The 14,522-nt window shown below is 35.4% G+C and overlaps 1 protein-coding gene across 1 annotated transcript; it reads left to right on the top strand.

Annotated features, from left to right (window-relative positions):
* The first annotated feature begins 83 nt into the window (after positions 1–83).
* LOC123547357 (probable 28S ribosomal protein S26, mitochondrial) lies at positions 84–14,504 on the top strand. Its single transcript, XM_045334386.2, has 4 exons — positions 84–436; positions 8,413–8,553; positions 10,971–11,094; positions 13,952–14,504. Exons 1-4 carry the CDS (start codon positions 207–209, stop codon positions 14,096–14,098), a joined length of 642 nt encoding a protein of 213 aa, XP_045190321.1. The 5' UTR covers positions 84–206; the 3' UTR covers positions 14,099–14,504.
* Positions 14,505–14,522: the final 18 nt, after the last annotated feature.

Raw genomic sequence — 14,522 nt, 5'->3', positions numbered from 1 at the left:
TTAATCCATGGTTTTTACATTAAAACAAATTTGATTGGTTCAAATTGCGAATTGTATGAGAAGCGTCCAATCGTTGAAAGGCTTTCATATCAAGATAGGCACGACTTACAAGATGGACGCAAATGTCAATTGCTGAAAGTCAAAGTTAAAATTGAAACATTTTTTAACGACAGACTTTTATTTTTTCACCAGTATATGCATATTTTATGATGTCTTGTTTAAATACATCAGTTAGTTGTACTTGTAACCTTTTCAGACATTCAAATAAAATTGTGAATTACAATTTAACATTTGTAAGGTTTAGAAAACCAAGATGGGTACCAAAAGCACCCAGCAAAATTTTCAAGGTCAGAGAACCGACACCTATCGACCCAGTCGAAGCTGAGAAAATGATGGAATGGAACAATCATTACAATACTGCACGGAAATCGGTTCAGTAAGTGTACAACAGGTGCAGTATAATAGGGCTACAGTAAATATCAGATCATTCTCATCCATCAGATATTCGTCAAAATCCCAAGACGAACCTCTGATTTATTTCTCTCGTTTATTTGGTGAGCATGCGCACTCGTAACTACTACCGGGAGAAGTTTCAGCCAATCAATGTCCGCCACTATTTGGCACGCCGAATTGAAATTTCAAACAATATGTAAGCAAGGTATGTGCTAACGATAGATAAAGGCAATATTCCATGATTGCGATTAATAAAAATTTATTTCTGTTATTCGATGTTAAGAAATTTACCTGAAGAAATAATAATATTCCTCGTAAGTCGGCATCGATATGAAAGGACGCGGAAAACGATTTTGATTGGTTCGCTACATTTTGTCGCGAAACGACGCTGATTGGCTGAAACGTTTTACCTGTAATGTAACCAAACCACAAATATCGGCAAAATGTGCCAGAGGTTCATCCTGGGAACCACGGTAGACCTCTGGTACGCGAGAATGATATCAGATGGGAAGCGGCAATGGGTACAAATATGTACCACTAATTTGATTCGAGAGATACAGATCTTACCTCTAGACCATTTTATAGAAGTTGATTGTGAGTATGACAGTAAAACAATATTGATCACCAAAGAGTGAAAGACATAAATCAAAACTGGTTTTACTCTTTCAATTCCATTTACCTTCAACTGCGTAATATAAATACCAAGGAGCACTAAAATAATCATACTGAAGTGAACAAGCACAATCGTAGATTGGACTATATGGTGCTTTAAACTATTTTGTAACAAACCCTTTTTAGTTTTCAATGATAAATAAGGCACTATTTAATATGGCAGTGGCTAGAGAACCGGAATCAGTTCCCAAGACAGCAAACTTATTCATCCAGAACTGGTTCTCTAGCCAAAGTACCGTGCATAGGCTAGGGAACTAGAATTTTATTTCTATGCATAAACATACCTGTCAAGTCTGACGCTTGAATCGTGATTCTCACGAATTCAAGGTTTGATCACAAATTAACGAATTTGGAGCATTTTCTCACGCTTTCTAAAAAAATCAGACAAAAAAATTTGTGGACCACTTATTTTCTCTAATTTGCCATCTGGCATCATTATTTTCAGACAGGATGAGACAACAATAAATAGAAAACACATATCAAGTGTCATTTTCAATGTACTGATTATGTAACAGACCTGCCGAAACTGGTTTTGGCCAGTTTTTGCTTTAACCGAAGCTTCCCGAGAGAGACTGTACCAATCAAATTGATGCGTTAATTTTCGTATGACTATGAGCAAATAATGTAAATCATCGATATTGACTGACTGGTTACTATTTGTGCTATTCATGGACGTTGCATTGTCGGAAAAGTATTAGAACCATTCATGCACTTGACCTTGACCGACACTAAAAAAAACATGTAGACGCCAGAAAAAAAAGAAGAATTATTCGTCAAAATAAAACAACGTGTGGGACCTGGAATTTCCTTGGCTTAGAAAAGCAAACAATGGACCTAGTTTTGCTTTCTGCAAGCTATGTAGGAAGTAAGTTCTATGCACAACTGTTTTTCCGGTGCAGGTTCAAACCGAAAGTATATTTCAAATCGAAAGTGGAATATGTAGATCAGTGAGACGTTTGTTTGTATAAACATTTAGGTTAATAGATATCACGGCTGTAATAAAAACTCAAAACAGTTTTACCGACACAATCAGTTATAAAGTTTGCATTATTAATATTATTAAAATTTTGTTTTTTAGAAAAATAATTTTTTTTGTAGATCTATCATGAAATGAAATACCATAAACAAAACAAGAGCTGTCAGAGGACAGCAACGCTCGACTATTCAACAGCCTTGTCAATTGAATGAATACAAAAGTCGATAAAAGGGGCATAATTTTGTAAAAATGGGAAAAAGGGTTATGGAACCTTCACAGTGCTTATCAGCTCATGAAGTGAACAAGTGCTTGAAGTTTCAATCCTTTCCCGTAAGTGGATACTGAAATACCAGCTTACATATAAAACCTTAACCAAAAACTGCTAAGTCGAAAAAGGGGCATAATTTTGAAAAAAATTGCAAAGTAGAGTTATGGGACCTACACAGTGCATGTCAGGTCATGACAGTGAACAAGTGTGTGAAGTTTCAATCCATTCCCATTAGTGGTTACTGAGATACCAGGTTACACACAAAACCTTAACCAAGAATTTCTAAATCGAAAAGGGGACATAATTTTGTAAAAAAGCAAAATAGAGTTATGGAACCTGTGCAGTATAGGTCAGTTTATCACAGTGAATAAGTGTGTGAAGTTTCAATCCATTCCCACAAGTGGTTACTGAGATACCAGCTTACATACAAAACCTTAACCAAATCGGGATGCCGATGCCGACGCGGACATCGACGCATTGGTGAGTCCAATAGCTCTACTATTCTTTTAATAGTCGAGCTAAAAATCATGTGTTTTCCATATAGACTGTGTTAAAGCAAGGCAAAAAAGAGTGGACCTGAAATTCATATTAATGGTCTCAGAAAGCACCAGAATGCATATTTTCATATATACTTTAAAAATATTTTCTGGGGTGGGTTCCACCACCTCCCCACCAGAGGGAGGGGGAGACCCCCTCCTGCACCCATCTCCATTTGTCGTGTTGCTTTGCCACTCGCACGCACAAATATCACTCTGTCATATTTTGGAAACTTGACAGGTATGCATAAAGCTTCTGAAGTTTACTTTGTTTCTTTTGATAAGTATCATCCATGGTAAAATTAATTAACCTTTACCATGCTAGTTAAATTGTCGTCTGCTGGAAATGTCGTCTGCTAAAATTGTAAAGTTCATTCAATTTGCTCCAAAATTGGAAGAAATATTGTCAGAGTAGCAAATAGCTTGGAACCTGATCAGACGTCGATTTAATCAGCGTCTGATCTGGTTCCAAGCTGTTTGCAAAGGCTGTTAAATTCGCCTGCAGCAGGCTAAGGGTTAAGATAATAATATGCATGATACTTATCGAAAGAAACAAAGTGAATTTCGGCAGCTTTATGCATAGAAATAAAATTGCGGTTCCCTAGCCTATGCACGGTACTTTGGATAGAGAACCGGTTCCGGACAAGTAAGTTCGCTGTCTAGGGAACCAATTCAGTTCTCTAGCCACTGCCATATAATATTTAATAAAAGTTCAGGCTCCATACAATGAGCACATACAGGATTACAAAAGATAATTAAACATCAGACTGTTTTCTTAAGATTTCACATGTTTGCACTAGGGGTGTATACCAGTTCTTGATTTCAATTAAATTCTAGTTGGTATGATAGGTTTGACTGATACATTTTATCAAACTTAAGGTTGTCATATCGGGTCGAAATATTGAAGTTTTTAACCTGTTAAATATATTTATGCAAGCTGGAATTAAATGTTGGTATCCTGTGACAGGAACTCTGTTCTGAACAATTTTACAGCTTTACAACTTTATTTAAATAATGATTAAATTAAGGCCACTGGCCCATATCATGTTAAGTATAAACAATTTCCGTTTTAGTTAACAACAAATTCTAGACGATTATTTGTGATACAGAAGTACATTTGTTCGAGCAATATTTAATAGCAACATTTTCAATTATAGAACTGTATAGTGTATAGTGGGTTATTTCTGCGGTCAAAATATTCTGCGTTTTGGCCCAAAAAAATATTAAATAAATTTCTGTGTGTTTATTTTCTGCGTTTTCGATGCAAAGGAGGAGGTAATTCCTCGCCTGATCGTGCGTTGTGAGAATGATAGCGTATGAAAACAATAAACTAAATTACCGGTTACTGCTATAAAATGACTTTGTAATTAGTGAATACATTTTAGGATATAATAGCATGTGAATTGAAAATGATATAAGTCCAACAACAATTGCACAAACAACAGTTGCAAACTACGGTATAATAGCATAAAGGTTACACTTAATATGTGAAGGTTACTGAAGTATAGTTCGGAACATCTTCAAAAGGGATTGATAAAAACAACACAAGTGAAATTCACTCAGTTTATTTCATTTACAAAAGTAAAACGTTTTCTGAGGGATTAACAGTTAGGACTTTGATTGACCATCACACCTTGTTATACCATTATCGGTAATTGTTAGATGGCGACGGTAATTTCCAATAATTAGACCATGCCATTGTGAACTTTGAATTACCTAGGTAAACACAGCGTGAAACAGCTTGGTGAAAAAATGCAGACTTTTTGCGTTTTAAATCTTTGCTGGATGAATATTCTGCTGGAAAAGTTTTTGCGATTCTACCAAGAGCTGTAGAAAAACAGAAATATTCCCCCCGTAGAAATAACCCGCTATACGGTATTCATTTGGAGTTCCTTAGGAAATATCATGTATGTTTCGACAGTGGCACCCTTCAGCTAGCAAGACATGTCATATACATTAAACATGTGATTGAAGGAACCCTGTTTTTTCATTGGTTAATTATTTTTCTTTACACACTGACAATGTAATGCTGGTAATTTTCCATCCCATGAGATCTCATTTACATATGGAAAAATACCACTTATGCTGATGTACACTACCTGTATTTCAGTTTCATTAATTGAGTCAGCAAAAGAATTAGCGTTTGGTTTTAAATTTGTATATGCTCTCTTTTTGATATAACCGCCTCTAGCCTAGTGGTTAGAATGCCCATTTTTGAGTGTGGGAGGTCATTGGTTCGCTCCCTGGTCATGTCATATCAAATATGAACTAGATGCCCACGGGCAACATGTCGAGCCCGCCCTTTGACCCATAATTGTGACCTTGACCTTTGAGATAGAGTCTGTCTCATTGAGTTAAACATTCAAGCCAAATATAAACAAGATTCCTCAATGCATGTCAAAGTTATGGGCCGGACAAGATCCGACATGACCTTTGATCTCCGACTGTGACCTTGACCTTTGAGATAGGAACCTGGGGTTTGCGCATGACACTGCATCACACTGAGATTAACATTCATGCCAAATATAAACATGATTCCTCAATGCATGTCAAAGTTATGGGCCGGACAAGACCTGACATGACCTTTGACCTCCAACTGTGACTTTTGAGATAGGAACCTGGGGTTTGCGCCTGACACTCCGTCTCACTGAGGTTAACATTCATGCCAAATATAAACAACATTGCTCCATGCATGTCAAAATTATAGTTCGGACAAACAAATCCGGACGCACGCACATACACTGAACAGCCATTTTGACAACTATGTCTTCGCTTCCGCAAGCGGGCTCGACAAAAATGGTATAATAGATTCTTCGCTTGGCACTTAGCATTAAGAGGATAGTACTAGGACTGCCCAGACTGGTGTTGATATGTGACAGGGTAGGGTATCACGTCATGTTTCTACAGCATGATATTTCATTGAGGCAGTGCTATAAAGTTTGGCATTGGAATAACTGCAACAAGCAAACACCATTGATCATTTGACTGAAAATTGTTGAAAAAGAGGCTAAACACATGTCTTTTTGAAAATGGTACTGTAATCCTATGAGGAGACAGAGAGGCTAGATAACATGTCATCTGCACAATTTAATGATTTTCTAAATAATGAAACCAACAGAATTCTTTATTGATTGAGATAGTAATACATGTTATTTTTTTGAAGGGTATGGAGAAGTGTTACTCAGTGAAAAATATCTCTCAATACAAAAATATAATATGATTCATCGAATATCGATCACTCGGTACTCATACAAATAACATATTGGTCATTCCAACTGATACACAATCCTAGTTGGCTATCACAGGCAGTGCTCTTTTTATTATAGCAATAACTAGTAGCAGAAAGAATTTCATTTAAGGTATTAGATCACTAATAGAGAACCTCCTTTTTGAAGAGTATTCAATTCCTACCATAAACCTACTTTTACTGCAATTCTTAGGGGTGCGTAGGTTCAAGCCTTAATGGGACCAAATTTTTTATTCCTTATTTTCCTTTTTTACTAGTAAGATTTTACTTCTTTCAAGACTTATTATTGATTTTTTGTACAAAAATGGAAAAAAGATGAATCTTATAAGCGATTTCTTGGTGTTCAAAGTGAATTTACTACTTAAACAGAAGGGATAGAGTTACACATCTTTAAAAATATTGAGTTACACACGGTGAAAGTTCTCTATTTTGCTTTCACTCTTAGATTATATATTGTGGAAGAAATTTAGGTAGGTTTTACATCTTCCCTAAGGTTATTTTTAGCTCGACTATTCGAAGAATAGTCTAGCTATTCTACTCACCCTGGCGTCGGCGTCGGCGTCACACCTTGGTTAAGTTTTTGCATGCAAGAACATACAGCCATCAATTAAAGGCATATAGCTTTGAAACTTACTTTTTCTTTTTCTAGGTCAATTACCAACCTCTCTGGGTCAAGTCCCATAACTCTGACATGTATTTTGAGCAAATTATGCCCCCTTTTGGACTTAGAAAATTTTGGTTAAAGTTTTACATGCAAGTTACTATCTCCAAAACTAATGCAGATATTGATTTGAAACTTCACATGTGTCTTCGGGGTTATAAAACTAGTTGATAACAGCAAGTCCCATAACTCTGACCTTCATTTTGGCCAAATTATGCCCCCTTTTGGACTTAGAAAATTCTGGTTAAAGTTTTGCGTGCAAGTACATACAGCTATTTCTGAAAGGCATATAGATTTGAAACTTATTTTTGCTTTTTCTAGATCAATTACCAACCTCACTGGGTCAAGTCCCATTACTCTGACATGTATTTTGAGCAAATTATGCCCCCTTTAAGACTTAGAAAATTTTGGTTAAAGTTTTACATGCAAGTTACTATCTCCAAAACTAATGCAGATATTGATTTGAAACTTCACATGTGTCTTCAGGGTTATAAAACTAGTTGATAGCATCAAGTCCCATAACTCTGACTTTCATTTTTGCCAAATTATGTCCCCTTTTGGACTTACCAAATTCTGGTTAAAGTTTTGCGTGCAAGTACATATAGCTATTACTAAAAGGCATATAGATTTGAAACTTATTTTTTCTTTTTCTAGATCAATTACTAACCTCACTGGATCAAGTCCCATAACTCTTACATGTATTTTGAGCAAATTATTCCCCTTTTTGGACTTAGAAAATCCTGGTTCAAGTTTTGCGTGCAAGTACATACAGCAATTACTAAAAGGCATATAGATTTGAAACTTATTTTTTCTTTTTCTAGATCAATTACCAACCTCACTGGGTCAAGTCCCATAACTCTGGCATGTATTTTGGGCAAATTATGCCCCCTTTTGGACTTTGAAAATTCTATTTAAAGTTTTACATGCGAGTTTCTATCTCCAAAACTAATGCAGATATTGAACTGAAGCTTCACATGTGCCTTCGGGGTTATAAAACTAGTTGATAGCAGCAAGTCCCATAACTGATATGCATTTTGGTCAAATTATGCCCCCTTTTGAACTTAAAACTCTTTTGATATTTAACCTTTTTGGGTAATATTTTCCTGCTTCTGGGACAATATTTCGAATAGTCGAGCTTGGCTGTCTTACGGACAGCTCTTGTTAAATGGAGTAAGCAAAATTCAAAACAGAAACACATCATTCGACTTTATTTTTTCAGTGTTGAAGTATGAATTCTGTCTCATTAAATCTGTTTACTTTCAGGCATCATAGAAAAAATGATATTGACATTTTTATTCTGTGTTTTATAATTGTTTACCAATAGTTTGATGTTTCTTCTATTGAAATTAATGGTAAAATGGGTTCTCTGCAAACGTTTCGGATAGTGGCTATCACTTTGAAATTTGTCTCTACTTGAGCTTGAGGAGATACCATAAGTTATTCAACATTTATAAAAAACGGCACGGTAAAAGTTGTTTAAAATTTGCAAAATAGTGCAAAACACGGTTACCTTTCAGAATATACCAAGCAAAGGCCATTTTGTAAACATTACTATTAGTGACCTAATACCTTAATGTTATATAAATTTTCTTGTTTCAGGAGTTATCTGGTTAGACACAGCAATGAGATTGAAAGAAAGAAGCAAGGAAATATTGATGAAATCACACTTTCATTTGATCAGATATATGCTCAGATGACTGCTAAAAATAATGCCTGGAATGCAAAAACAGCAAAAATAAGGTACATGTATACCAGTATACTGGCACAGTATGGATTCATTAATATTCACTATTCAGGAAGAACTAATTTTTGCAAGCTTCTTGGTTGTATCATGTAAATAAATTCAGTTTCCATTTTATCTCCACAAATTCATCCCCTGGAATTATGCATTTCGACCAAGTCCACAGAATTTCATGCCCAAAAAATTAAACAATTTCACAGTAGTTTATTTTATAAGTATGGCATACCTTAATCAGTCTACACCCAAGTTTTTTTACAAATGAAAAATTTAGAATTTACTTGCTGAAATAAAAGTTTAAAAAGCTGTTTAATTCAAGTTATCATTTATTATGCCCCCCTTCGAAGAAGGAGGGGTATATTGTTTTGCAGATGTCTGTCGGTCTGTCCATATGTAGACCAATCCATTTCTGGATGATAACTCAAGAACGCTTGGGCCTAGAATCATGAAAGTTGATAGGGAGGTTGGTCATCACCAGCAGATGACTCTATTGATTTTGAGATCTGTATGTCAAAGGTCAAGGTTACAGTGACCCTGATCAGTAAAACGGTTTCTGGATGATAACTCAAGAACGCTTGAGCCTAGGATCATGAAAGTTAATAGGGAGGTTTGTCATCACCAGCAGATGACCCCTATTCATTTTGAGGTCAGTATGTCAAAGGTCAAGGTCACAATGACCCTGAACAGTAAAACGGTTTCCAGATGATAACTTAAGAACTCTTGGGCTTAGGATCATGAGTGTTGATAGGGAGGTTGGTCATGACCAGCAGATGACCGCTATCAATTTTGAGGTCAATATGTCAAAGGTCAAGGTCACAGTGACCAGGAACAGTAAAATGGTTTCCGGGCAATAACTCAAGAACACTTAGGCCTAGTGTCAAGAAAATTGATAGTGAGGTTGGTCATGACCAGTAGATGACCCCTATTTATTTTGAGGTCATTAGGTCAAAGGTCAAGGTGACATTTGCAGGGAACAGTTAAATGGTTTTTGATCTTCTTGTCCAAAACCACAGGGCCTAAGGCTTTGGTATTTGGTATGTAGCAAAATCTAGTAGTCCTCTACCAAGGTTGTTCAGATTATTTCCCTGTGGTCAAATATGGCCCCACCCTGGGGGGTCACATGGTTTATATAGACTTATATAGGAAAAAACTTTGAAAAACCTCTTGTCCAAAACCACAGGTCCTAGGGCTTTGATGTTTTTAATGTAGCATCATCTAGTGGTTCTCTACCAAGTTTGTTCAAATTATCCCTTTAGGGTCAAATATGGCCCCACCCCGAGGGTCACATGGTTCATATAGACTTATATAGGGAAAAACTAAGAATCTTCATGTCTATAATCTACATCATTCAAATTTGGACCACGTGTATTGTTTTGAGTGACAAGATGAACCTTGACATGAGTTGACCTTGATCTTGACCTAGTGACCTACTTTCACATTTCTGTAGCTACAGCCTTCAAATTTGGACCACATGCATAGGTTTGTGTACCGAAACAAACTTTGACCTTGTTATTGACCTAGTGACCTACTTTCACATTTTTGAAGGTACAGGCTTCAAAGTTGGACCACTTGCATAGTTTTGTGTTCCGAAATAAAATTTGACCTTGATTTTGACCTAGTGACCTACTTTCACTTTTCTCAAGCTACAGCCTTCAAATTTGGACCACATGCATAGCTGTGTGTACCGAAATGAACATTGATCTTGAGATTGACCTAGTGACCTACTTTCACATTTCTGGAGCTACAGGCTTTAAATTTGGACTGCTTGCATATTTTTGTCTTCTTAATTGAAATTTGACATTGATTGTTACCTAGTACCTACTTTCACATTTCACAAGCTACGGCCTCGAAATTTGAAGCACATGCATAGTTTTGTCTACCGAAATGAACTTTGACCTTGAAATTGATCTAGTGACCTACTTTCACATTTTTCAAGCCACAGCTTTCAAATTTGGACCACATGCACAGTGTTCTGTACCGAAATGAAATTTGATCTTGATTTTGATCTTGAGCTAGTCTTGAAATTTGGAACATTCAAAAATGGGTCAGTGGTCGGTGCTAAGATCACTCTGTGATCTCTTGTTAGGTTAATAGGTTAAAGGTCAAGGTCAGATTGGACCAGAACAGTAGAACTTTTGTTTACAGTGAGCATATAATTTCTGTTCCTTGTGCAATTACTGAATGCATCAGGGGTGGGCATTTCGTGTTTGACGAGCTCTTGTTATATAATAGAATTCCCATTTAATGGATTTTTTCAGAATGACCCTGTATTAGACCAATTTCCCTTAGATCTCTTCCAGGGTCATCTTGAAAATGCATGTTATAGTATCTGTCATAGTACTGTTTCTTCATACCACTTGTAAACAAATAAAATGCTATAAAATGTTTTATTGTATATAAATTTTTATGCTATTTATAGAGAGAGGGAAATGGCTAGTATATCTGAAGTTGAAGCCATCCGTAAACAGAAGTTAGCAGAGCGAGATATACGAGAACTAGAGGAGATACGGCAGGAAGCAAAAAAGAAAGTTTTGGAAGCAAAGGTTGGTCTACCATGCACATGTTACTTCTAACACATCAGATTTTTTGTGGGGATTCCATAGGGGAGTTGTTGCCGTTGTTGACTTTGTAGCACTTGCCCCACACTTTGTTTACGAGACTTGACACAAACCTAAATTATTGTCTAACAACACCATCCATATCTGAAGCATCTTATTATTCCAGTAATAGTTCTAGTTTCATCAAAAATGACCCTTTTCATTATCAGTCTTCAAAATAGTTGAGGACCCAGTCTCCTCTGACAGTTCTTGTTTCACTCTCCAGCATGCTGTAAGTAAGTAAGTAAGTAAGTAAGTAAGTAAAGACTTTATTTAATGAGGCTACACATTTGGTTTCCCAATCTTCCATGTGGGCCTCAACATATATACATATAAACAACAGAGCATTACACAAAGTTACAATACAAAACAAATAAGAATGGTACATAAATAAAAGTTTTGTACAAACTGAATAAGAAATGTGGCATTGTTAACATAATATAAAGATTGTCATACCCAAATAATTAATATCAAGTTTAACACAAAGCAAAATATATTTTTGTTGGAAATGAACACGTAGATTATAATTGAATTATTTTCGAGAAGAGAATTTCCACTTAACGTATGAAGCTTGGAATTCCTTAAGTGTTTCAGACTTTCGTATATTAAGTGGAATATCATTCCATAGTTTGGGACCTGAGTACACCAATGATTTATGAAAGAGTTCTTCCTTCGGTTTTGGAATGACTATTTCAGAGTTATTTACAGATCTCAAGTTATGATGATGCCTTTAATATTTTGAAATTTATCTTTCATATACTCAGGAAAGGAGTCAGCATTGATGGATTTGAACATCATTATTGCCTTTTTGTATTGAAGTCTCTCGTCAGATTTCATCCATTTTAATTGGCTAAATAAAGCATCAGATAGAGTATCATAGCTTTTATCTAGAATTATTCTTGCTGCCCTTTTTTGAAATTTGATTAGATTTGTGGTCAACTCATTGTTGCAGTTGCCCCAAATTGTACAACAATAGTCCAAATGTGGTAAAATATAGGCATTATAGAATAACTTCCTTGTGTGAAGTTCAAGATACTGTTTGATTCTCAGCAGTAAATATAATTGAGAGTTGCATGTTTTAAGTACTTTTTCGACTTGAGTCTTCCAGTTTAGATTATCATCCACGTAAACACCTAACAATTTTTCAGTTTTAGAAAATTCAATGGCTTGATTTTCTAAATATAAATCTGAATTGCTAGTTGAGTCTGTGCTTCTTGAGGATATATACATTGCTTTAGTTTTTTGCGCATTTAAAATCATCGCGTTTTGTTTGCACCATCTGTTTCACTTTGTCAAGGTCAGCTTGAAGGTTTTGGCATAATTCAGGAGTATCCTGAGGCTGTTATTGTAGTATCATCTGCAAACATATCTGTGGTAGAATTGTCTACATGAAATGGCAGGTCATTTACGTAAATGATGAACAGTAAAGCCCTAAAACTGATCCCTGCGGTACCCCGGACAGAACCTCTTCAGGGTCTCGTGTGACAGCTCTTGTTTCGTGTTGTGCCAATAAATATGTAAGTGAAAGAAGTGAAAGCCAGTCTTGCTTACTTTGCTTAAGTTTATGTCAGTCAGTTTTTATGAAAAGCTACTTTCAAAAATACAATTTTAAAGGTAGATAAAAATGTAACTATCATACAGGAATGGAAATATGAAGGACAAAGTTCAGTCATGATGACACAAAGCTTTTTCCAGGGGATTATGTACTCTCTATGTATTTATCATTCGTTGGACATAAATTTAGCTCAGCATACTTATGGCTTTCCATTAAATCTAGAAAATGCCGAAATCACATACCGGGAATATAATAGTTTGTCAATTGTAATTACGCTCTGCCTTAAGCCCTATTTGGCCTACACACTTTGGAAAATTTTCAAATTGACGATAACTGCAAAAGTTATAAATTATGTGTTACCAGAATGTCTGTCTTCTGAATTTAGTTTTTAGCTTGACTATGAAAATTTTCAAATAGTAAAGCTTTCATCATCACCCTTTGGTCGGCATCGGCATCACAAAATGTTTGTTTTGCATGTAAGCAGGTTTCTCAGAACCTTTTTGGCCAAATGCTTGCAAACTTCACACATCTGGCATCATGAGATGACCTCCAAAAACAAGTTCCATAACTCTAGCTTATATTTTATTAAAAATTATGCCCCTTTTTAACGTGAAATAATTGTGACAGTTTTGCTTGTAAACATGTTTCTCCGGAATTACTTGACCAAATGTTTTAAATTTCTCCTCGCATCTTTGGCATCAGGAGTTGGCATGGGACAAGTTAACTTAGTTTTTATTTTGTCAGAATTATGCCACTTTTTATAACAAAGTTTTGCTTCAAGTTTTGCACGTAAGCATGTTTCTCAGGAATTACTTTACCAGATGTTGTTGGATTCTTCACGAATCTTTGGCATCCTAGGAGGACCTCACTTGGCAGGTTTCATAAAACTGGCTTACATTTTAGCAAAGTAATGCAGCTTTTGTTTGAAAGCTAGTATTAGGTAGAAGAGCTGCAAATAGTCAAGTGTTGGACAGCCCTTGTTTTTAATAGAATTATTTTTTCTAATTTTTCTAAACATGTTTTTCAAAGAATCTATGGTCATTTTTTGGTTGTGGTCGAGAGCTCTGCCCATATTAAAAATTTCAGATTTGTTTAGTAAAACTGAAAGTTTCCCATACCAAAAATATTAAAAGTTATCATTTATGGGAAACATTTTCTTCATTTATGAATAAATTGCAATTTGGTTCAAATTTTTTTTAGTCATTTTATAAGTTAGATAAAAAAAACTTGTACTTATTTTGTTCACAGGATTGGAAAGAAAATTTTATTACTGAGGAGAATCTAGATGATGCTTTGGAAGAAATGCTTAATTCTCGTTCAGATTATGAATTCGCTCTAAATCATGACGGCACAACGACTGGTCAGACTGATACAGAAGAACACAATAAAACATGACAAGGTGGCATGTAGACTGTTGTAGAATTTTAGATAATTTTATTTTCCGGAATTACTACATAGACTGCTTTGAAGGAAGTTGCCTGGAAAGAAATTGTTCATTGTTTGAACAAAACATGTGATATGAATCTTGGAAAGTTTTACACAGAATATAAGCACGTGTTAAATGGGTTTAAACTTACTACAGACTTAGTGGTAATCAGTGTTTGCTTAAATTTTTACAGTAATTTGTTTTGGTATAGACACTTCGATGGTATTATATCCAGGTGTGTTTTTGAAACCCTGGTCTAAAAATATTAAAACAAGCATGAAATATCTTTTCTGCAAATGGAGACCAATTGTTCCAAGAACATTTGTTGAAAAAGGTTATATTCAAAATACATCAGTAAAGTAATGAAACAAAAAATTGACTTCTTTGTTATTC

Source organism: Mercenaria mercenaria, chromosome 9 (assembly GCF_021730395.1).
Source record: "Mercenaria mercenaria strain notata chromosome 9, MADL_Memer_1, whole genome shotgun sequence".
Lineage (NCBI taxonomy): Eukaryota > Metazoa > Mollusca > Bivalvia > Venerida > Veneridae > Mercenaria > Mercenaria mercenaria.
The sequence above is the reverse complement of the archived record's forward strand: the minus strand, read 5'-3'. Positions and strand labels throughout refer to the sequence as shown.

Coding starts and splice junctions, on each gene's coding strand:
- LOC123547357 (XM_045334386.2), top strand. CDS start 207: ATGATGTCTTGTTTAAATACATCAGTTAGTTGTACTTGTAACCTTTTC. Junction 8,554..10,970: donor GCAAAAACAGCAAAAATAAG/GTACATGTATAC, acceptor TGCTATTTATAG/AGAGAGGGAAATGGCTAGTA. Junction 11,095..13,951: donor AGAAAGTTTTGGAAGCAAAG/GTTGGTCTACCA, acceptor TTTTGTTCACAG/GATTGGAAAGAAAATTTTAT.